The sequence below is a fragment of the Panulirus ornatus genome, chromosome 25 (genome assembly GCF_036320965.1).
Source record: "Panulirus ornatus isolate Po-2019 chromosome 25, ASM3632096v1, whole genome shotgun sequence".
NCBI classification, from domain to species: Eukaryota; Metazoa; Arthropoda; class Malacostraca; order Decapoda; family Palinuridae; genus Panulirus; species Panulirus ornatus.
This window is the reverse complement of record NC_092248.1, coordinates 17,948,693-17,974,921: the sequence shown is the minus strand read 5'-3', so window position 1 is coordinate 17,974,921 and position 26,229 is coordinate 17,948,693. Positions and strand designations below refer to the sequence as shown.

General features: G+C 37.6%; 1 protein-coding gene across 1 annotated transcript in view; it reads left to right on the top strand.

The window, feature by feature from the left end:
• Nucleotides 1-26,229, top strand: part of LOC139757328 (FMRFamide receptor-like) — a 485,916-nt gene that overhangs the window by 268,169 nt on the left and 191,518 nt on the right. The window contains exon 2 of the mRNA XM_071677752.1: nt 24,526-24,744. Within this exon, the coding sequence (XP_071533853.1) occupies nt 24,526-24,744 (219 nt within the window). The remainder of the gene's footprint in view (nt 1-24,525; nt 24,745-26,229) is intronic.

Sequence of the window (26,229 nt, the reverse complement as noted above, 5' to 3'; positions counted from 1 at the left end):
ATCCTTACCAGTCTGACCAACATAAAATTTATCACAGTTTCCACAAGGAACTTTATAGATGCAACCAAGAGAATTTTCTGGTGAATTCCTGATTAAGATATTCTTTATAGTATTATTGTTGCTAAAGGCAACATTTACATTGATGGATTTAAGCAACATGGGAAGCAAAGTGAAATTATTATTAAAAGGGAGAACTAAAGATTCTTGGTGTTAATGGGAGGTTTGGGCTCAACTCTATAAAATGATTTCTTTGCTAACTTAAGGGATTTATCAATGAAAGATCTAGGGTACTTTAACTCAGATCCAATAGAATATATCTTCTCAAACTCATCATCAATAAACTCTGGACTGCAAATACGTAATGCCCTTAGGAACATAGATTGAAATGATGATAATTTAACTCTGTCATGATGAGATGAGTAATAATGGATATATGAGCATACATTGGTGGGTTTTCTATATATGCTAAACTTAAACTTGTTTCCTTGTCTATGGATCATGCAATCTAAAAATGGTAACATATCATTATTTTCATTTTCTACAGTAAATTTGATGGAAGGTACTAAATTGTTAAGTAAGGGGAGAAATATTTGTAAATTTTCAACTGTTGGCCAAATACAAAGAACATCATCTACATACCTAAACCAAATTGCATTAGAAGGTAAGATATTCTTTAGTAATTTTGTTTCAAAAAATTCCATATAAAGATTACTAAGTACAGGTGAAAGAGGGTTACCCATTGCCATACCAAATTTTTGAGCATAATAATCTCCATTAAATTGAAATACACAGTCTTTTATACACAATTTTATCAGTTCAATAAAATTAGACTTTGAAACAGGTAATTGAATATCATCCAAGACATCAAATAAATATTCTAAAAGGTCATGAACTGGAACTTTAGTGAAAAGTGAGGAAACATCAAAACTAACTAGTTTGAAATCAAAATTAATGTTCATATTGTTTAGCTTGTTGACAAAATCTACATTATTCATGATATTACAATTTGATACCTTACCTACTAAAGGCCTTAATAAGGAAACTAACCATTTTGATAATTTATATGTGATGAAGCCTACTGTACTCACTATAGGTCTTGCTGGAAAATTTTGTTTATGTGTTTTGATAAGTCCATACATATATGGCAATGAAGGGGACAAAGATGACAAATCTTTGATAAGAGAAATGTTACCTTTCAACAACAACATCATTTCTTTATTGAAGTGAAAATTAACTGCTTCTAATGGATTTTTACTAAGTTTAGAATATGTTGTGTTATCATTTAGAAGATCATTCATTTTAGATAAATAGTTACTTTTGTCTAAAATCACAACAGTGTTAGCCTTATCTGATTTAGTAATATGTACATACTTGTCTTTTTTAAGGTGTTAATAGCAATTAAGAATCTTTTAGGGCAATTAGCTTCCACTGGTTTTGACAAACTGTCATACACTAAACCCTTGCAAATATTAATATCATCATTACTTAAATTACTGTATTTTTCTAAATTACAAAAAGACTTTGTGACATCAACACAGCTGGGTTCTCTGTTAGAGCATAAAATACTTAAACCATAGCCTATTGCACACAAGGAATCTTTGTCTAGTTGTTTATTAGACAGGTTTACCACAAAAGATGGGTTTGTGTTCTTGGTCCAGTCGCTGTTTTCAATAAGATGGTCCAACTTACGATTTAGTGACACTTGTAGCCTAGTGCGTTCTTTCCTTAATTCATCATAGCAATAGTCCAACATCCGGTTCTTCCAGCGTGTCGGTACTGTCATTTGAAAGGCACGTTTCTTCTCTCTTGAAATACGAAAAGCCTCCTCCATTTCAACTTTCTTTAATTCAATGTTTTTCTTTAAAATAATGTTTTGAAATTGGTCAAATGGTTGACCAGACAGCTGCAACAAACGTTGAGGTAGGACAGATCTTGGCATCACTTGTTCATCAAGCCATTTCTTAAGGAATTCAAATCGTAACCTCAGTTGGTGAGCCTTGATTAACGATTTGGAGAAAGCAGTAACGAAAGGAGGAAGTCCAGGACAGCTTGTAGAGAATAAATAGAAGAGCCGTGTGGAATCCAAGTTGGAAAGGATCACAATTTTGCGCGTGATCAAGATATTCCTCTGAGTCCACGAGGAAAATGAAACACGAAAAGTTCCAAGTGCACTTTCGTGTAATAATCACATCATCAGGGGAGACACAAGAGAGAAATATAACAGTCAGTTGATATACATCGAAGAGATGAAGCTAGGACGCCATTTGGTATACATGTTATTGTCTAAAACATAAAACGAGCGTTCATAAACTTATCATTTTACAAATCTTATCAACAATAAAGTTATGTAATTTGTACAGACCATCACTAATATTAAGATTATAATTCTTTGTGTATTTAATAATAGAAGATTCAATTATATTTCTCTTGGTGGTAGAGTTAGAGTTAACAACTGAGATGGCGTTGATCCAGTCAAAACAATGATCATAGTTTCTAACATGATTAAACAAGGCATTTGATTCCTGTCCCGTTCTTATACTATATTTATGTTTCTTAAGTCTAACAGAAAGATCCTTACCAGTCTGATCAACATGAAATTTATCACAGTTTCCACAAGGAACTTTATAGATGCAACCAAGAGAATTTCCTGATTAAGATATTCTTTATAGTATTATTGTTGCTAAAGGCAACATTTACATTAAAGGATTTAAGCAACATGGGAAGCAAAGTGAAATTATTATTAAAAGGGAGAACTAAAAGATTCTTGGTGTTAATGGGAGGTTTGGGCTCAACTCTATAAAATGATATCTTTGCTAACTTAAGGGATTTATCAATGAAAGATCTAGGGTACTTTAACTCAGATCCAATAGAATATATCTTCTCAAACTCATCATCAATAAACTCTGGACTACAAATACGTAATGCCCTTAGGAACATAAATTGAAATGATGATAATTTAAGTCTGTCATGTTGAGATGAGTAATAATGGATATATGAGCATACATTGGCGGGTTTTCTGTATATGCTAAACTTAAACTTGTTTCCTTGTCTATGGATCATGAAATCTAAAAATGGTAACATATCATTATTTTCATTTTCTACAGTAAATTTGATGGAAGGTACTAAATTGTTAAGAAAGGGGAGAAATATTTGTAAATTTTCATCTGTTGGCGAAACACAAAGAACATCATCTACATACCTAAAACAAATGGCATTAGAAGGTAAGATATCCTTTAGTAATTTTGTTTCAAAAAATTCCATATAAAGATTACTAAGTACAGGTGAAAGAGGGTTACCCATTGCCATACCAAATTTCTGAGAATAATAATCTCCATTAAATTGAAATACACAGTCTTTTAAGACAATTTTATCAGTTCAATAAAATTAGACTTTGAAACAGGTAATTGAATATCATCCAAGAAATCAAATAAATATTCTAAAAGGTCATCAACTGGAACTTTAGTGAAAAGTGAGGAAACATCAAAACTAACTAGTTTGAAATCAAAATTAATGTTCATATTGTTTAGCTTGTTGACTAAATCTATATTGTTCATGATATTAGGATTTGATACCTTACCTACTAAAGGGCTTAATAAGGACACTAACCATTTTGATAATTTATATGTGATGGAGCCTACTGTACTCAATATAGGTCTTGCTGGAAAATTTTGTTTATGTGTTTTGATAAGTCCATACATATATGGCAATGAAGGGACAAATATGACAAATTTTTGATAAGAGAAATATTACCTCTCAACAACAACTTCATTTCTTTATTGAAGTGAGAATCAACTGCTTCTAATGGATTTTTACTAAGTTTAGAATATGTTGTGTTATCATTTAGAAGATCATTCATTTTAGATAAATAGTTACTTTTGTCTAAAATCACAACAGTGTTAGCCTTATCTGATTTAGTAATATGTACATCCATGTCTTTTTTTAAGGTGTTAATAGCTCTTATGAATCTTTTAGGGCAATTAGCTTCCACTGGTTTTGACAAACTGTCATACACTAAACCCTTGCAAATATTAATATCATCATTACTTAAATTACTGTATTTTTCTAAATTACAAAAAGACTTTGTGACATCAACACAGCTGGGTTCTCTGTTAGAGCATACAAAACTTAAACCATAGCCTAATGCACACAAGGAATCTTTGTCTAGTTGTTTATTAGACAGGTTTACCACAAAAGATGGGTTTGTGTTCTTGGTCCAGTCGCTATTTTCAATAAGATGGTCCAACTTACGATTTAGTGACACTTGTAGCCTAGTGCGTTGTTTCCTTAATTCATCTTAGCAATAGTCCAACATCCGGTTCTTCCAGTGTGTCGGTACTGTCATTTGAAAGGCACGTTTCTTCTCTCTTGAAATACGAAAAGCCTCCTCCATTTCAAGTTTCTTTAATTCAATTTTTTTCTTTAAAATAATATTTTGAAATTGGTCAAATGGTTGACCAGACAGCTGCAACAAACGTTGAGGTAGGACAGATCTTGGCATCACTTGTTCATCAAGGCATTTCTTAAGGAATTCAAATCGTAACCTCAGTTGGTGAGCCTTGATTAACGATTTGGAGAAAGCAGTAACGAAAGGAGAAAGTCCAGGACAGCTTGTAGAGAAATAATAGAAGAGCCGTGTGGAATCCATGTTGGAAAGGTTCACAATTTTGCGCGTGATCAAGATATTCCTATGAGTCCACGAGGAAAATGAAACACGAAAAGATACCAAGTGCACTTTCGTGTAATAATCACATCATCAGGGGAGACACAAGAGAGGAATATAACAGTCAGTTGATATACATCGAAGAGACGAAGCTAGGACGCCATTTGGTAAACATGTGATTGTCCAAAACATACAACGAGCGTTCATAAACTTATCATTTTACAAATCTTATCAACAATAAAGTTTTCTAATTTGTACAGACCATCACTAATATTAAGATTATAATTCTTTGTGTATTTAATAATAGATGATTCAATGATATTTCTCTTGGTGATAGAGTTAGAGTTAACAACTGAGATGGCGTTACTCCAGTCAAAACAATGATCATAGTTTTTAACATGATTAAACAAGGCATTTGATTCCTGTCCCGTTCTTATACTACATTTATGTTGCTTAAGTCTAACAGAAAGATCCTTACCAGTCTGACCAACATAAAATTTATCACAGTTTCCACAAGGAACTTTATAGATGCAACCAAGAGAATTTTTTGGTGAATTCCTGATTAAGATATTCTTTATAGTATTATTGTTGCTAAAGGCAACATTTACATTAAAGGATTTAAGCAACATGTGAAGCAAAGTGAAATTATTATTAAAAGGGAGAACTAAAAGATTCTTGGTGTTAATGTGAGGTTTGGGCTCAACTCTATAAAATGATTTCTTTGCTAACTTAAGGGATTTATCAATGAAAGATCTAGGGTAAGTTAACTAAGATCCAATAGAATATATCTTCTCAAACTCATCATCAATAAACTCTGGACTGCAAATACGTAATGCCCTTAGGAACATAGCTTGAAATGATGATAATTTAACTCTGTCATGTTGAGATGAGTAATAATGGATATATGAGCATACATTGATGGGTTTTCTGTATATGCGAAACTTAAACTTATTTCCTTGTCTATGGATCATGCAATCTAAAAATGGTAACATACCATTATTTTTATTTTCTACAGTAAATTTGATGGAAGGTACTAAATTGTTAAGTAAGGGGAGAAATATTTGTAAATTTTCATCTGTTGGCCAAACACAAAGAACATCATCTACATACCTAAACCAAATTACATTAGAAGGTAAGATATCCTTTAGTAATTTTGTTTCAAAAAATTCCATATAAAGATTACTAAGTACAGGTGAAAGAGGGTTACCCATTGCCCTACAAAATTTTTGAGCTTAATAATCTCCATTAAATTGAAATACATAGTCTTTTATACATAATTTTATCAGTTCAATAAAATTAGACTTTAAAACAGGTAATTGAATATCATCCAAGATATCAAATAAATATTCTAAAAGGTCATCAACTGGAACTTTAGCGAAAAGTGAGGAAACATCAAAACTAACTAGTTTGAAATCAAAATTAATGTTGATATTGTTTAGCTTGTTGACAAAATCTACATTGTTCATGATATTAGAATTTGATACCTTACCTACTAAAGGGCTTAATAAGGAAACTAACCATTTTCAAAATTTATATGTGATGGAGCCTACTGTACTCACTATAGGTCTTGCTGGAAAATTTTGTTTATGTGTTTTGATAAGTCCATACATATATGGCAATGAAGGGGACAAAGATGACAAATTTTTGATGAGAGATATGTTACCTTTCAACAACAACTTCATTTCTTTATTGAAGTGAGAATAAACTGCTTCTAATGGATTTTTACTAAGTTTAGATTATGTTGTGTTATGATTTAGAAGATCATTCATTTTAGATAAATAGTTACTTTTGTCTAAAATCACAACAGTGTTAGCCTTATCTGCTTTAGTAATATGTACATCCTTGTCTTTTTTTAAGTTGTTGATAGCTCTTATGAATCTTTTAGGGCAATTAGCTTCCACTGGTTTTGACAAACTGGCATACACTAAACCCTTGCAAATATTAATATCATCATTACTTAAGTTACTGTATTTTTCTAAATTACAAAAAGACTTTGTGACATCAACACAGCTGGGTTCTCTGTTAGAGCATACAAAACTTAAACCATAGCCTAATGCACACACGGAATCTTTATCTAGTTGTTTATTAGACAGGTTTACCACAAAAGCTGGGTTTGTTTCTTGGTCCAGTCGCTGTTTTCAATAAGATGATCCAACTTACGATTTAGTGACACTTGTAGCCTAGTGCGTTCTTTCCTTAATTCATCATAGCAATAGTCCAACATCCGGTTCTTCCAGTGTGTCGGTATTGTCATTTGAAAGGCACGTTTCTTCTCTCTTGAAATACGAAAAGCCTTCTCCATTTCAATTTTCTTTTTTCAATGTTTTTCTATAAAATAATATTTTGAAATTGGTCAAATGGTTGACCAGACAGCTGCAACAAACGTTGAGGTAGGACAGATCTTGTCATCATTTGTTCATCAAGCCATTTCCTAAGGAATTCAAATCGTAACCTCAGTTGGTGAGCCTTGATTAACGATTTGGAGAAAGCAGTAACGAAAGGAGAAAGTCCAGGACAGCTTGTAGAGAAATACTAGAAGAGCCGTGTGGAATCCATGTTGGAAAAGATGACAATTTTGCGCGTGATCAAGATATTCCTATGAGTCCACGAGGAAAATGAAACACGAGAAGTTCCCAAGTGCACTTTCGTGTAATACTCACATCATCAGGGGAGACAAAAGAGAGGAATATAACAGTCAGTTGATATACATCGAAGAGACGAAGCTAGGACACCATTTGGTAAACATGTGGTTGTCGAAAACATACAACGAGCGTTCATAAACTTATCATTTTACAAATCTTATCAACAATAAAGTTATGTAATTTGTACAGACCATCACTAATATTAAGATTATAATTCTTTGTGTATTTAATAATAGAAGATTCAATGATATTTCTCTTGGTGATAGAGTTAGAGTTAACAACTGAGATGGCGTTACTCCAGTCAAAACAATGAACATAGTTTTTAACATGATTAAATAAGGCATTTGATTCCTGTCCCGTTCTTAGAATATTTATTTGATGTCTTGGATGATATTCAATTACCTATTTCAAAGTCTAATTTTATTGAACTCATGAAATTGTGTATAAAAGACTGTGTATTTCAATTTAATGGAGATTATTATGCTCAAAAATTTGGTATGGCAATGGGTAACCCTCTTTCACCTGTACTTAGTAATCTTTATATGGAATTTTTTGAAACAAAATTACTAAAGGATATCTTACCTTCTAATGCAATTTGGTTTAGGTATGTAGATGATGTTCTTTGTGTTTGGCCAACAGATGAAAATTTACAAATATTTCTCCCCTTACTTAACAATTTAGTACCTTCCATCAAATTTACTGTAGAAAAGGAAAATGATGGTATGTTACCATTTCTAGATTGCATGATCCATAGACAAGGAAACAAGTGTAAGTTTAGCATATACAGAAAACCCACCAATGTATGCTCATATATCCATTATTACTCGAAAGTGCACTTGGAAACTTTTCGTGTTTCATTTTCCTCGTGGAGTCATAGGAATATCTTGACCACGCGCAAAATTGTGATCCTTTCCAACATGGATTCCACACGGCTCTTCTATTATTTCTCTACAAGCTGTCCTGGACTTTCTCCTTTCGTTACTGCTTTCTCCAAATCGTTAATCAAGGCTCACCAACTGAGGTTACGATTTGAATTCCTTAAGAAATGCCTTGATGAACAAGTGATGCCAAAATCTGTCCTACCTCAACGTTTGTTGCAGCTGTCTGGTCGACCATTTGACCAATTTCAAAATATCATTTTAGAGAAAAACATTGAATTAAATAAACTTGAAATGGAGGAGGCTTCTCGTATTTCAAGAGAGAAGAAACGTGCCTTTCAAATGACAATACCGACACACTGGAATATATCCATTATTACTCATCTCAACATGACAGACTTAAATTATCATCATTTCAATCTATGTTCCTAAGGGCATTACGTATTTGCAGTACAGAGTTTATTGATGATGAGTTTGAGAAGATATATTCTATTGAATCTGAGTTAACTTACCCTAGATCTTTCATTGATAAATCCCTTAAGTTAGCAAAGAAATCATTTTATAGAGTTGAGCCCAAACCTCCCATTAACACCAAGAATCCTTTAGTTCTCCCTTTTAATAATAATTTCACTTTGCTTCCCATGTTGCTTAAATCCTTTGATGTAAATGTTGCCTTTAGCAACAATAATACTATAAAGAATATCTTAATCAGGAATTCACCAGAAAATTCTCTTGGTTGCATCTATAAAGTTCCTTGTGGAAACTGTGATAAATTTTATGTTTGTCAGACTGGTAAGGATCTTTTTGTTAGACTTAAGCAACATAAATATAGTATAAGAACGGGACAGGAATCATATGCCTTGTTTAATCATGTTAGAAACTATGATCATTGTTTTGACTGGAGTAACGCCATCTCAGTTGTTAACTCTAACTATATCACCAAGAGAAACATCATTGAATCTTCTATTATTAAATACACAAAGATTTATAATCTTAATATTAGTGATTGTGTATACAAATTAGATAACTTTATTGTTGATAAGATTTGTAAAATGATAAGTTTATGAACGCTCGTTGTATGTTTTGGACAATCATATGTATACCAAATGGCGTCCTAGCTTCGTCTCTTCGATGTATATCAACTGACTGTTATATTCCTCTCTTGTGTCTCCCCTGATGATGTGATTATTACACGAAAGTGCACTTGGGAACTTTTCGTGTTTCATTTTCCTCGTGGACTCATAGGAATATCTTGATCACGCGCAAAATTGTGATCCTTTCCAACATGGATTCCACACGGCTCCTCTATTATTTCTCTACAAGCGGTCCGGGACTTTCTCCTTTCGTTACTGCTTTCTCCAAATCGTTAATATAGGCTCACCAACTGAGGTTACGATTTGAATTCCTTAAGAAATGCCTTGATGAACAAGTGATGCCAAAATCTGTCCTACCTCAACGTTTGTTGCAGCTGTCTGGTCGACCATTTGACCAATTTCAAAATATTATTTTAAAGAATAACATTGAATTAAAGAAACTTGAAATGGAGGAGACCTTTCGTATTTCAAGAGAGAAGAAACGTGCCTTTCAAATGACAATACCGACACACTGGAAGAACCGGATGTTATACTATTGCTATGATGAATTAAGGAAAGAACGCATTAGGCTACAAGTGTCACTAAATCGTACGTTGGACCATCTTATTGAAAACAGCGATTGGACCAAGAACACAAACCCATCTTTTGTGGTAAACCTGTCTAATAAACAACTAGATAAAGATTCCTTGTGTGCATTAGGCTATGGTTTAAGTTTTGTATGCTCTAACAGAGAACCCAGCTGTGTTGTTGTCACAAAGTCTTTTTGTAATTCAGAAAAATACAGTAATTTAAGTAATGATGATATTAATATTTGCAAGGGTTTAGTGTATGCCAGTTTGTCAAAACCAGTGGAAGCTAATTGCCCTAAAAGATTCATAAGAGCTATTAACACCTTAAAAAAAGACAAGGATGTACATATTACTAAAGCAGATAAGGCTAACACTGTTGTGATTTTAGACAAAAGTAACTATTTATCTAAAATGAATGATCTTCTAAATGATAACACAGCATATTCTAAACTTAGTAAAAATCCATTAGAAGCAGGTAATTCTCACTTCAATAAAGAAATGATGTTGTTGTTGAAAGGTAACATATCTCTCATCAAAAATTTGTCATCTTTGTCCCCTTCATTGCCATATATGTATGGACTTATCAAAACACATAAACAAAATTTTCCAGCAAGACCTATAGTGAGTACAGTAGGCTCCATCACATATAAATTATCAAAATGGTTAGTTTCCTTATTAAGCCCTTTGGTAGGTAAGGTATCAAATTCTAATATAATGAACAATGTGGATTTAGTCAACAAGCTAAACAATATCAACATTAATTTTGATTTCAAACTAGTTAGCTTTGATGTTTCCTCACTTTTCACTAAAGTTCCAGTTGATGACCTTTTAGAATATTTATTTGATGTCTTGGATGATATTCAATTACCTGTTTCAAAGTCTAATTTTATTGAACTGATAAAATTGTGTATAAAAGACTGTGTATATCAATTTCATGTAGATTATTATGCTTAAAAATTTGGTATGGCAATGGGTAACCCTCTTTCACCTGTACTTAGTAATCTTTATATGGAATTTTTTGAAACAAAATTACTAAAGGATATCTTACCTTCTAATGCAATTTGGTTTTGGTATGTAGATGATGTTCTTTGTGTTTGGCCAACAGATGAAAATTTACAAATATTTCTCCCCTTATTTAACAATTTAGTACCTTCCATCAAATTTACTGTAGACAATGAAAATAATGGTATGTTACCATTTTTAGATTTCATGATACATAGACAAGGAAACAAGTTTAAGTTTAGCATATACAGAAAACCCACCAATGTATGCTCATATATCCATTATTACTCATCTCAACATGACAGACTTAAACTATCATCATTTCAATCTATGTTCCTAAGGGCATTACGTATTTGCAGTCCAGAGTTTATTGATGATGAGTTTGAGAAGATATATTCTATTGGATCTGAGTTAAAGTACCCTAGATCTTTCATTGATAAATCCCTTAAGTTAGCAAAGAAATCATTTTATTGAGTTGAGCCCAAACCTCTCATTAACACCAAGAATCTTTTAGTTCTCCCTTTTAATAATAATTTCACTTTGCTTCCCATGTTCCTTAAATCCTTTAATGTAAATGTTGCCTTTAGCAACAATAATACTATAAAGAATATCTTAATCAGGAATTCACCAGAAAATTCTCTTGGTTGCATCTATAAAGTTCCTTGTGGAAACTGTGATAAATTATATGTTGGTCAGACTGGCAAGGATCTTGCTGTTAGACTTAAGCAACATAAATATAGTATAAGAACGGGACAGGAATCAAATGCCTTGTTTAATCATGTTAAAAACTATGATCATTGTTTTGACTGGAGTAACGCCATCTCAGTTGTTAACTCTAACTCTATCACCAAGAGAAACATCATTGAATCTTCTATTATTAAATACACAAAGAATTATAATCTTAATATTAGTGATGGTCTGTACAAATTAGAAAACTTTATTGTTGATAATATTTGTAAAATGATAAGTTTATGAACGCTCGTTGTATGTTTTGGACAATCACATGTTTACCAAATGGCGTCCTAGCTTCGTCTCTTCGATGTATATCAACTGACTGTTATATTCCTCTCTTGTGTCTCCCCTGATGATGTGATTATTACACGAAAGTGCACTTGGGAACTTTTCGTCTTTCATTTTCCTCGTGGACTCATAGGAATGTCTTGATCACGCGCAAAATTGTGATCCTTTCCAATATATATATATATATATATATATATATATATATATATATATATATATATATATATATATATATATATATTTTTCTTTTCTTTTTTTTTTTTACTTTGTCGCTGTCTCCCGCGTTTGCGAGGTAGCGCAAGGAAACAGACGAAAGAAATGGCCCACCCACCCCCATACACATATATATACATACGTCCACACACGCAAATATACATACCTACACAGCTTTCCATGGTTTACCCCAGACGCTTCACATGCCCTGATTCAATCCACTGACAGCACGTTAACCCCGGTATACCACATCGATCCAATTTACTCTATTCTTTGCACTCCTTTCACCCTCCTGCATGTTCAGGCCCCGATCACACAAAATCTTTTTCACCCCATCTTTCCACCTCCAATTTGGTCTCCCACTTCTCCTTTTTCCCTCCACCTCCGACACATATATCCTCTTGGTCAATCATTCCTCACTCATTCTCTCCATGTGCCCCAACCATTTCAAAACACCCTCTTCTGCTCTCTCAACCACACTCTTTTTGTTTCCACACATCTCTCTCACCCTTACGTTACTTACTCGATCAAACCACCTCACACCACACATTGTCCTTAAACATCTCATTTCCAACTCAACCATCCTCCTATATATATATATATATATATATATATATATATATATATATATATATATATATATATATATATATATATATATATTTATACATATATATATTATTTATTTATTTATTTTATTTATTTTGCTTTATCGCTGTCTCCAGCGTTAGCGAGGTAGCGCAAGGAAACAGACGAAAGAATGGCCCTACCCCCCCCACATAACAATTTATATACATACACTTCCACACACGCACAAAATACATACCTATACATCTCAATGTACGCACATATATACACACACAGACATATACATATATACACATGTACATAATTCATACTGTCTGCCTTTATTTGTTCCCATCGCCACCTCGCCACACATGGAATAACAACCCCCTCCCCCCTCATGTGTGCGAGGTAGCGCTAGGAAAATCACCAAAGGCCCCATTCGTTCACGTTCAGTCTCTAGCTGTCATGTAATAATGCACCGAAACCGCAGCTCCCTTTCCACATCCAGGCCCCACACACTTTTCATGGTTTACCCAGACGCTTCACATGCCCTGGTTCAATCCATTAACAGCACGTAGACCCCGGTATACCACATCGTTCCAATTCACTCTGTTTCTTGCACGCCTTTCATCCTCCTGCATGTTTAGCCCCCGATCACTCAAAATCTTTTTCACTTCATCTTTCCACCTCCAATTTGGTCTCCCACTCCTCCTCGTTCCCTCCACCTCTGACACATATATCCTCTTGGTCAATCTTTCCCCACTCATTCTCTCCATGTGACCAAACCATTTGAAAACACCCTCTCCTGCTCTCTCAACCACACTGTTTTTATTTTCACACATCTCTCTGACCCTTACATTACTTACTCGATCAAACCACCTCACACCAAATATTGTCCTCGAACATCTCATTTCCAGCACATCCACCCCTCCTGCGCACAACTCTATCCATAGCCCACGCCTCGCAACCATATAACATTGTTGGAACCACTATTCCTTCAAACATACCCATTTTTGCTTTCCGAGATAATGCTCACGACTTCCAAACACTCTTCAAGGCTCCCAGAATTTTCGCCCCCTCCACTAATCTATGATCCACTTCCGCTTCCATGGTTCCATCCGCTGCCAGATCCACTCGCAGATATCTAAAACACTTCACTTCCTCCAGCTTTTCTCCATTCAAACTTACCTCCCAATTGACTTGACCCTCAACCCTACTGTACTTAATAACCTTGCTCTTATTCACATTTACTCTTAACTTTCTTCTTTCACACACTTTACCAAACTCAGCCACCAGCTTCTGCAGTTTCTCACATGAATCAGCCACCAGCGCTGTATCATCAGAGAACAACAACTGACTCACTTCCCAAGCTCTCTCATCCACAACAGACTGCATACTTGCCCGTCTTTCCAAAACTCTTGCATTCACCTCCCTAACAACCCAATCCATAAACAATTTAAACAACCATGGAGATATCACACACCCCTGCCGCAAACCTACATTCACTGAGAACCAATCACTTTCCTCTCTTCCTACACGTACACATGCCTTATATCCTCGATAAAAACTTTTCACTGCTTCTAACAACTTGCATCCCACACCGTATATTCTTAATACCTTCCACAGAGCATCTCTATCAACTCTATCATATGCCTTCTCAAGATCCATAAATGCTACATACAAATCCATTTGCTTTTCTAGGTATTTCTAACATACATTCTTCAAAGCAAACACCTGATCCACACATCCTCTACCACTTCTGAAACCATACTGCTATTCCCCAATCCGAGGCTCTGTTCATGCCTTCACCCTCTCAATCAATACCCTCCCATATAATTTACCAGGAATAATCAACAAACTTATACCTCTGTAATTTGAGCACTCACTCTTATCCCCTTTGCCTTTGTACAATGGCACTATGCACGCATTCAGCCAATCCTCAGGCACCTCACCATGAGTCATACATACATTAAATAACCTTACCAACCAGAATACAGTCACCACCTTTTTTAATAAATTCCACTGCAATACCATCCAAACCTGCTGCCTTGCCGGCTTTCATCTTTCACAAAGCTTTTACTACCTCTTCTCTGTTTACCAAATCATTTTCCCTAACCCTCTCACTTTGCACACCACCTCGACCAAAACACCCTATATCTGCTACTCTATCATCAAACACAATCAACAAACCTTCAAAATACTCACTCCATCTCCTTATCACATCACCACTACTTGTTATCACCTCCCCATTTGCGCCCTTCACTGAAGTTCCCATTTGCTCCCTTGTCTTACGCACTTTATTTACCTCCTTCCAGAACATCTTTTTATTCTCCCTAAAATTTAATGATACTCTCTCACCCCAACTCTCATTTGCCCTCTTTTTCACCTCTTGCACCTTTCTCTTGACCTCCTGTCTCTTTCTTTTATACATCTCCCACTCAATTGCATTTTTTCCCTGCAAAAATCGTCCAAATGCCTCTCTCTTCTCTTTCACTAATAATCTTACTTCTTCATCCCACCACTCACCACCCTTTCTAATCAAACCACCTCCCACTCTTCTCATGCCACAAGCATCTTTTGCGCAATCCATCACTGATTCCCTAAATACATCCCATTCCTCCCCCACTCCCCTTACTTCCATTGTTCTCACCTTTTTCCATTCTGTACTCAGTCTCTCCTGTTACTTCCTCACACAAGTCTCCTTCCCAAGCTCACTTACTCTCACCACCCTCTTCACCCCAACATTCACTCTTCTTTTCTGAAAACCCATACAAATCTTCACCTTAGCCTCCACAAGATAATGATCAGACATCCTTCCAGTTGCACCTCTCAGTACATTAACATCCAAAAGTCTCTCTTTCCCGCGCCTGTCAATTAACACGTAATCCAATAACACTCTCTGGCCATCTCTCCTACTTACATACGTATACTTATGTATATCTCGCTTTTTAAACCAGGTATTCCCAATCACCAGTCCTTTTTCAGCACATAAATCTACAAGCTCTTCACCATTTCCATTTACAACACTGAACACCCCATGTATACCAATTATTCCCTCAAGTGCCACATTACTCACCTTTGCATTGAAATCACCCATCAATATATATATATATATATATATATATATATATATATATATATATATATATATATATACGTATATACGTCGCGAGGAAAGCGCTTCATATCTGCTTGTCTATTTCATATTTACTACAAACACAGTCTCCTTATATCTGGTGACTTAAACGCGAGTTAGAAATCCATAGAAGCAACGAAAAGCTGAATAAGATTCTTGTTTTCTTAGCTTTGAATTTTGAATATATTTCTGTGGCAATCTTTCTTACAGTTAATTCAATTTTGTGTTTCTGTTTTGGATATTGTCTTCAGTGAAGTCACCGTGATTGAAACAAAAATCGCGAAGACAGAATGGAGAGAGTAGCGTGTCGAGCTACCAAGATTATTGCCGCACTGAAAAACATATCACCTGAAACCTACATAGAGTTCAGTCTCTTAGCTGAGAAAAGGGAAGGTGAAGAGATTAAGAGGCGATCTAATGTAATTCTTAGAAACTGTTAACGGCTTCAAGTGTGTATCTAAAAAGGTACTTAAGGCTTGATCTAATCAATTTCTCCTGCAGTAATGGAGGAAAATCTTGGGCCAAAGTCTTAGCTCCACTGGGTCAAGGTACTCTTTTTTTCGACTAGACTATTAACGTGTGAAATCATTTACCGGTTAAAATGGTAGAAGACGACAGCATAGAAACGTCTAATAATAGACTTGATATATATATATCAAAAATGGGTATGTTTGAAGGAATAGTGGTTCCAACAATGTTGTATGGTTGCGAGGCGTGGGCTATGGATAGAGTTGTGCGCAGGAGGATGGATGTGCTGGAAATGAGATGTTTGAGGACATTGTGTGGTGTGAGGTGGTTTGATCGAGTAAGTAACGTAAGGGTAAGAGAGATAAGTGGAAATAAAAAGAGCGTAGTTGAGAGAGCAGAAGAGGGTGTTTTGAAATGGTTTGGGCACATGGAGAGAATGAGTGAGGAAAGATTGACCAAGAGGATATATATGTCGGAGGTGGAAGGAACGAGGAGAAGAGGGAGACCAAATTGGAGGTGGAAAGATGGAGTGAAAAAGATTTTGTGTGATCGGGGCCTGAACATGCAGGAGGGTGTAAGGAGGGCAAGGAATAGAGTGAATTGGAGCGATGTGGTATACCGGGGTTGACGTGCTGTCAGTGGATTGAATCGAGGCATGTGAAGCGTCTGGGGTAAACCATGGAAACCTGTGTAGGTATGTATATTTGCGTGTGTGGACGTATGTATATACATGTGTATGGGGGTGGGTTGGGCCATTTCTTTCGTCTGTTTCCTTGCGCTACCTCGCAAACGCGGGAGACAGCGACAAAGCAAAAAAAAAAAAAAAGAATATATATATATATATATATATATATATATATATATATATATATATATATATATATATATATATATATATATACATATATATATGTACATATATATATATATATATATATATATATATATATACATATATATATACATATATATAAATATATATATATATAACAAGTAGTGGTGATGTGAGAAGGAGATGGAGTGAGTATTTTGAAGGTTTGTTGAATGTGTTTGATGAGAGAGTGGCAGATATAGGGTGTTTTGGTCGAGGTGGTGTGCAAAGTGAGAGGGTTAGGGAAAATTATTTGGTAAACAGAGAAGAGGTAGTGAAAGCTTTGCGGAAGATGAAAGACGGCAAGGCAGCGGGTTTGGATGGTATTGCAGTGGAATTTATTAAAAAAGGGGGTGACTGTATTGTTGACTGGTTGGTAAGGTTATTTAATGTATGTATGACTCATGGTGAGGTGCCTGAGGATTGGCGGAATGCGTGCATAGTGCCATTGTACAAAGGCAAAGGGGATAAGAGTGAGTGCTCAAATTACAGAGGTATAAGTTTGTTGAGTATTCCTGGTAAATTATATGGGAGGGTATTGATTGAGAGGGTGAAGGCATGTACAGAGCATCAGATTTGGGAAGAGCAGTGTGGTTTCAGAAGTGGTAGAGGATGTGTGAATCAGGTGTTTGCTTTGAAGAATGTATGTGAGAAATACTTAGAAAAGCAAATGGATTTGTATGTAGCATTTATGGATCTGGAGAAGGCATATGATAGAGTTGATAGAGATGCTCTGTGGAAGGTATTAAGAATATATGGTGTGGGAGGAAAGTTGTTAGAAGCAGTGAAAAGTTTTTATCGAGGATGTAAGGCATGTGTACGTGTAGGAAGAGAGGAAAGTGATTGGTTCTCAGTGAATGTAGGTTTGCGGCTAGGGTGTGTGATGTCTCCATGGTTGTTTAATTTGTTTATGGATGGGGTTGTTAGGGAGGTAATGCAAGAGTTTTGGAAAGAGGGGCAAGTATGAAGTCTGTTGTGGATGAGAGAGCTCGGGAAGTGAGTCAGTTGTTGTTCGCTGATGATACAGCGCTGGTGGCTGATTCATGTGAGAAACTGCAGAAGCTGGTGACTGAGTTTGGTAAAGTGTGTGAAGAAGAAAGTTAAGAGTAAATGTGAATAAGAGCAAGGTTATTAGGTACAGTAGGGTTGAGGGTCAAGTCAATTGGGAGGTGAGTTTGAATGGAGAAAAGCTGGAGGAAGTGAAGTGTTTTAGATATCTGGGAGTGGATCTGGCAGCGGATGGAACCATGGAAGCGGAAGTGGATCATAGGGTGGGGGAGGGGGCGATAATCCTGGGGGCCTTGAAGAATGTGTGGAAGTCGAGAACATTATCTCGGAAAGCAAAAATGGGTATGTTTGAAGGAATGGTGGTTCCAACAATGTTGTATGGTTGCGAGGCGTGGGCTGTGGATAGAGTTGTGCGCAGGAGGATGGATGTGCTGGAAATGAGATGTTTGAGGACAGTGTGTGGTGTGATGTGGTTTGATCGAGTCAGTAACGTAAGGGTAAGAGAGATGTGTGGAAATAAAAAGAGCGTGGTTGAGAGAGCAGAAGAGGGTGTTTTGAAGTGGTTTGGGCACATGGAAAGGATGAGTGAGGAAAGATTGAACAAGAGGATATATGTGTCGGAGGTGGAGGGAACAAGGAGAAGAGGAAGACCAAATTGGAGGTGGAAAGATGGAGTGAAAAAGATTTTGTGTGATCGGGGCCTGAACATGCAGGAGGGTGAAAGGAGGGCAAGGAATAGAGTGAATTGGAGCGATGTGGTATACCGGGGTTGACGTGCTGTCAGTGGATTGAAGCAGGGCTTGTGAAGCGTCTGGGGTAAACCATGGAAAGCTGTGAAGGTATGTATATTTGCGTGTGTGGACGTATGTATATACATGTGTATGGGGGGGGGGGGGTGGGGCCATTTTCTTTCGTCCGTTTCCTTGCTCTACCTCGCAAACGCGGGAGACAGCGACAAAGTATAATATAAAAAGAAAAAAAAAAATATATATATATATATATATATATATATATATATATATATATATATATATATATATATATATATATATATATATCATAGCCAAAATCAGTGATGGATTGCGCAAAAGATGATTGTGGCATGAGAAGCGTGGGAGGTGGGTTGATTAGAAAGGGTAGTGAGTGGTGGGATGAAGAAGTAAGATTATTAGTGAACGAGAAGAGAGAGGCATTTGGACGATTTTTGCATAGAAAAAATGAAATTGAGTGGGAGATGTATAAAAGAAAGAGACAGGAGGTCAAGAGAAAGGTGCAAGAGGTGAAAAAGAGGGCAAATGAGAGTTGGGGTTAGAGAGTATCATTAAATTTTAGGGAGAATAAAAAGATATTCTGGAAGGAGGTAAATGAAGTGCTTAAGACAAGGGAGCAAATGGGAACTTCAGTGAAGGGCGCTAATGGGGAGGTGATAACAAGTAGTGGTGATGTGAGAAGGAGATGGAGTGAGTATTTTGAAGGTTTGTTGAATGTGTTTGATGATAGAGTGGCAGATATAGGGTGTTTTGGTCGAGGTAGTGTGCAAAGTGAGAGGGTTAGGGAAAGTAATTTGGTAAACAGACAAGAGGTAGTAAAAGCTTTGCGGAAGATGAAAGCCGGCAAGGCAGCAGGTTTGGATGGTATTGCAGTGGAATTTATTAAAAAAAGGGGGTGACTGTATTGTTGACTGGTTGGTAAGGTTATTTAATGAATGTATGACTCATGGTGAGGTGCCTGAGGATTGGCGGAATGTGTGCATAATGCCATTGTACAAAGGCAAAGGGGATAAGAGTGAGTGCTCAGATTACAGAGGTATAGGTTTGTTGAGTATTCCTGGTAAATTATATGGGTGGTATTGATTGAGAGGGTGAAGGCATGTACAGAGCATCAGATTTGGGAAGAGCAGTGTGGTTTCAGAAGTGGTAGAGGATGTGTGGACCAGGTGTTTGCTTTGAAGAATATATGTGAGAAATACTTAGAAAAGCAAATGGATTTGTATGTAGCATTTATGGATCTGGAGAAGGCATATGATAGAGTTGATAGAGATGCTCTGTGGAAGGCATTAAGAATATATGGTGTGGGAGGCAAGTTGGTAGAAGCAGTGAAAAGTTTTTATCGAGGATGTAAGGCATGTGTACGTGTAGGAAGAGAGGAAAGTGATTGGTTCTCAGTGAATGTAGGTTTGCGGTTATGGTGTGTGATGTCTCCATGGTTGTTTAATTTGTTTATGGATGGGTTTTTGGGGAGGTGAATGCAAGAGTTTTGGAAAGAGGGGCAAGTATGAAGTCTGTTGTGGATGAGAGAGCTTGGGAAGTGAGTCAGTTGTTGTTCGCTGATGATACAGCGCTGGTGGCTGGTTCAAGTGTGAAACTGCCGAAGCTGGTGCCTGAGTTTGGTAAAGAGTGTGAAAGATGAAAGTTAAGAGTAAATGTGAATAAGAGCAAGGTTATTAGGTACAGTAGGGTTGATGGTCAAGTCAATTGGGAGGTAAGTTTGAATGGAGAAAAACTGGAGGAAGTAAAGTGTTTTAGATCTCTGGGAGTGGATCTGGCAGCGGATGGAACCATGGAAGCGGAATTGAATCATAGGGTGGGGGAGGGGGCGAAAATCCTGGAAGCCTTGAAGAATGTTTGGAAGTCGAGAACAATATCTCGGAAAGCAAAAATGGGTATGTCTGAAGGAATAGTGTTTCCAACAATGTTGTATGGTTGCGAGGTGTGGGCTATGGATAGAGTTGTGCGCAGGAGGATGGATGTGCTGGAAATTAGATGTTTGAGGACAATGTGTGGTGTGAGGTGGTTTGATCGAGTAAGTAATGCAAGGGTAAGAGAGATGTGTGGAAATAAAAAGAGCGTGGTTGAGAGAGCAGAAGAGGGTATTTTGAAATGGTTTGGGCACATGGAGAGAATGAGTGAGGAAAGATTGACGAAGAGGATATATGTGTCGGAGGTGGAGGGAACAAGGAGAAGTGGGAGACAAAGTTGGAGGTGGAAAGATGGAGTGAAAAAGATTTTGTGTGATAGGGGCCTGAACATGCAGGAGGGTGAAAGGCGGGCAAGGAATAGAGTGAATTGGATCGATGTGGTATACCGGGGTTGACGTGCTGTCAGTGGATTGAATCAGGGCATGTGAAGCGTCTGGGGTAAACCATGGAAAGTTGTGTGGGGCCTGGATGTGGAAAGGGAGCTGTGGTTTCGGGCATTATTGCATGACAGCTAGAGACTGAGCGTGAACGAATGGGGCCTTTGTTGTCTTTTTCTAGCGCTACTTCGCACACTTGAGGGGGGGAGGGGGATGGTATTCCATGTGTGGCGAGATGGCGATTGGAATGAATAAAGGCAGACAGTGTGAATTGTGTGCATGGGTATTTATGTATGTGTCTGTGTGTGTATATATATGTGTACATTGAGATGTATAGGTATGTATATTTGCGTGTGTGGACGTGTATGTATATACATGTGTATGGGGGTGGGTTTGGCCATTTCTTACGTCTGTTTCCTTGCGCTACCTCGCAAACGCGGGAGACAGCGACAAATCAAAATATATATATATATATATATATATATATATATATATATATATATATATATATATATTTTGCTTCAAGTCCCGGACTAACATTGTTTTCGCTACCCCAGTTACATGGACAGTTTATATGTATTTCTTTTTGAATCGTGTGTGTTTTTCTACTAATTCCACATCAATCTTAGAGTTTCTGATATCCTCCGCCTGTGATGCACAACTTCGAAAGTCGAAAGGACTCATTGGTCCGTTGACATCCGTGTCCCTTTGTATTCATATTCCTCTGTATATTCGTCAGCTCTTTTTCCAGATACAAAGCTGGCCCCTTTGATGTTAGAGCTTTTTTGCTACACAATTGCCAAGTTATCCTCCCTTTTGAACAGATTTGAATCGCGAGAGCAATTGACATGATTTATGATGGTGGCGCCCGGAGTTCATTGCCCTCATTCCTTTTGCTCTTTTGTGTACGCAAAGTATATTTTCACCGCTTGAGAGTAGTGAATAAGTGTATATCGCGGTTGTGAAGCGTGTGGAAAAGTCAGTGCCAACGGGAGTGAGGAATATAAGGAAAACTGAGTAAAACATCCATAGTGTGAAAAGTTACATGTACATTTAGCAAAGGCTTTGTATGCCAAAGAAAAGTAGAAAATGAGTAATAATCAACAAGGTAAACAAACTGGAGATTCGTGGGACACTTATGACTTACAGTGTGATAAGATAACATGTGACAATTCACGAGTGACCTACAAAAGGCGCTTCACATACTAAACGAAGCAGATCCTTCTGTCCTAGTGAGACAGTTTACATTTACACGTGTAGGAAAGTAACACTAGTGGCAGGTCTGGAGATAATGTAGGTCAGTACAAGAAAATCAGTGACAAAATTTTGAAGCGGAAGGAAAAAGCACGTCACATCTAGCGTAGTGAGGTAGGACGCCAGTGATACCGCTTGTAAATAGAATGTGAAAGAGGAATTAGCGAGGCTAAAGATGAGACCCGTTTAATGGAATGGAATTACGAAACTATTGGTGTTGCCAGACTTCGCATGCATGTTAAGCAGTATGTTCGTTATCGGAAGGAAAGGAGCACATTCACGTTAAGAACCTTTTTAACTCCTTAGGTATCCATCATTACCCTGCTTATGAGAGCGCAACCTCGATGCTGCAGGAGCTACAGCAATAGGGTCAAAAGGTTGCATGATAGTAACTTGAAATTAACAGATTATGAAAAAGAATAAGTCATATATTGACCCTAGGCCATTTTCTATGAAAGAGTCATGGTGTTACGCAGGACCATTCTCAAGGCTCTTACAGCTCAAGGCTGCACGAATTATGGTAACTGGAAAATATGAACGTCTTTAGAAAGAGAAGTTATTTAAAGAGACTGTACTCCTAATGATACAGCCTCACCAAAGCTGTCTTTTCACTCGCGGTGTAACCTCATGCAGGCGGAGTCCGGTAACACCCTTTAGATTATTCTCTGATGGTGACGTACGCAGATCCTCAAGGGATCTAAGACACTCTGATGGTATTTGCGATATTTGTTACCAACCTCACTTCAAGCGCGTCGAATTGGAGAAGCGGAGGTATTCATTATCTCCTTTCCTGCTATCGCCTTAAAGTTACGTCACGTGATAGACAGCCTCTTGGACAAGATGTAAAAGCATTTTGAATCATCAACTCTGACTCGAAGAGGAAAGGGAACTGGCAAGAGTTTGTTATGTAAGATGACACAAACGGGAGGGGAAAACTGTTCTTTTTTTCCTTCCTGTGGTTATGGTCAGGTCATTACGCTGGTGTGTCCAGAATCAATGGAAACTAACTTCTTTTTTTGTTACCCCGGCAGAATGATACAGTCCCTGTAAGTGGGTTGCTGACAATCCTCCTGAGATTAATGTGGTCTGGTTCTTCGGCCCCTTTCCATTCCTTCCTTACACTGCCATGTCATTGAAAGAGTTTCTCACAGTGTTTGAACTGTGTCTTTGATCCCCTTATGAGAAAACTTCGGTTCAGAGGCTCAGCTTAGATCAGTTTGGCAGAGTGGGATATTAAGATAGTTTGTTGCATAGTGAGTTGTTGATGTCCGGCTGAATCGTGTTTATAATACGCTTACTCTCTCTCTCTCTCTCTCTCTCTCTCTCTCTCTCTCTCTCTCTCTCTCTCTCTCTCTCTCTCTTCTTACAGTCCATTTACCTATCCATCTCTCTCTCTCTCTCTCTCTCTCTCTCTCTCTCTCTCTCTCTCTCTCTCTCTCTCTCTCTCTCTCTCTTCCACTTCTTGATGAAAAAGAAGCATGCAAACCCAATCATTCTTCTCCCGTCGTTGTAATGCGTCCACACTCAGTTCCTTCCTTTCCCTCTTCCAGTTTTCTCTGGACAAATGATCATCGACACCCTCCGGTGCCGCTGAGCTTAACAAGTCTCCCTAGCACCACACAGCTTCACATCCTTCAATATCATTGAACTCGTCGTCTCCCCAGCGCTAAGATTCTGGTCTCATTTTCTAACTAAGATCCTCATATTTTCAGCGGCGATACAATGACTCATGAGTCTAATCCAAATTTCCACCACCTCTCCAACACTAGCCAGCAGTTCCCCCTCTAAGCCTCTTATGTCCGTAATGCCGGTAAGCGCTGCCTTTCTCCAAGACCATTATTCTTACTGTCTGCCAAGTAATAGCCAGCTCCTTGTTTCCTAACACCACTAATATCTCCATTTCCTTAACTTTATATGCCACATCATCCCCACGTCACTAAGTTCCCTGCTTCCACAGCAACACTAAGTTCCCTGGCTCCACATCGCCACGAAGGTATCCATCTCCCCAGATATAATTAATCTCCCTGTCTCCCTGGCGCAACTAACCTCCCCATTTCTCAACCAACAGCTGGAAATCTACCTGGGATCAGTGTCCAGCTCGCTCAGTGTCTGGCTGACGGTGGCCTTTACGGTGGAGCGGTTCATCGCGGTCCAATACCCTCTCCAGCGGCCCACCGTTTGTACTGTCCACAGAGCCAAGACCATTATCATGACGCTCTCCGGCTTCAGCGTCACCGTCCATCTATACGTCTTCGTCACAGCAGGCGTCATCGTCCACCAGGATGAGGTATGATAAACTGTAGCACTTGGTTAACGAAACTGACACACACACTATGTTCTTTCAACGCCATGGTGAAGCGATGATGCCAGTATGTGAGCTATGAAAAGGAGAGCATCACACAAAAGACGCCAGAGTTAGGGCTCAACAACACATGTTAAAAGTAGATATACAAAATGCCCAGGTAAGTGGCTACACCTTACAGTATATGGCTTCGTTTACTACATTACCTTCGTAATTCTTTGGTATCAGAAATAGCGCGTTTTTGCTGATTCACTTACATTTGGATGCTTTACATGAACGGGTTAGCAGACAGTGCTTTGAGCATAGAATACTGCACCTTATTCGGGTTATCCCGCCGCTGGAGTCGCTTCGACCAGGATGCATCATCAGAGTGAAGTCCCGTCGAGCTTTTCACTCCAAAGGAATCCATACTTTCCATGGAATTAATTGTAGTGAATTCTCGAAGGTGAAGAGCCCCTTAAGAAGCGATCCTGGGTTATATATGAATATACATATATATATATATATATATATATATATATATATATATATATATATATATATATATATATATATTTTCTTTTTTCATACTATTCGCCATTTCCCGCGTTAGCGAGGTAGCGTTAAGAACAGAGGACTGGGTCTTAGAGGGAATATCCTCACCTGGTCCCCTTCTCTGTTCCTTCTTTTGGAAAATTAAAAAAAAAACGAGAGGGGAGGATTTCCAGCCACCCGCTCCATCCCCTTTTAGTCGCCTTCTACGACACGCAGGGAACACGTGGGAAGTATTCTTTCTCCCCTATCCCCAGGGATAATATATATATATATATATATATATATATATATATATATATATATATATATATATTTTTTTTTTTTTTTTTTTTGCCGCTGTCTCCCGCGTTTGCGAGGTAGCGCAAGGAAACAGACGATAGAAATGGCCCAACCCACCCCCATACACATGTATATACATACGTCCACACACGCAAATATACATACCTACACAGCTTTCCATGGTTTACCCCAGACGCTTCACATGCCCTGATTCAATCCACTGACAGCACGTCAACCCCGGTATACCACATCGCTCCAATTCACTCTATTCCTTGCCCTCCTTTCACCCTCCTGCATGTTCAGGCCCCGATCACACAAAATCTTTTTCACTCCATCTTTCCACCTCCAATTTGGTCTCCCTCTTCTCCTGCTTCCCTCCACCTCCGACACATATATCCTCTTGGTCAATCTTTCCTTCACTCATTCTCTCCATGTGCCCAAACCATTTCAAAACACCCTCTTCTGCTCTCTCAACCACGCTCTTTTTATTTCCACACATCTCTCTTACCCTTACGTTACTTACTCGATCAAACCACCTCACACCACACATTGTCCTCAAACATCTCATTTCCAGCACATCCATCCTCCTGCGCACCACTCTATCCATAGCCCACGCCTCGCAACCATACAACATTGTTGGAACCACTATTCCTTCAA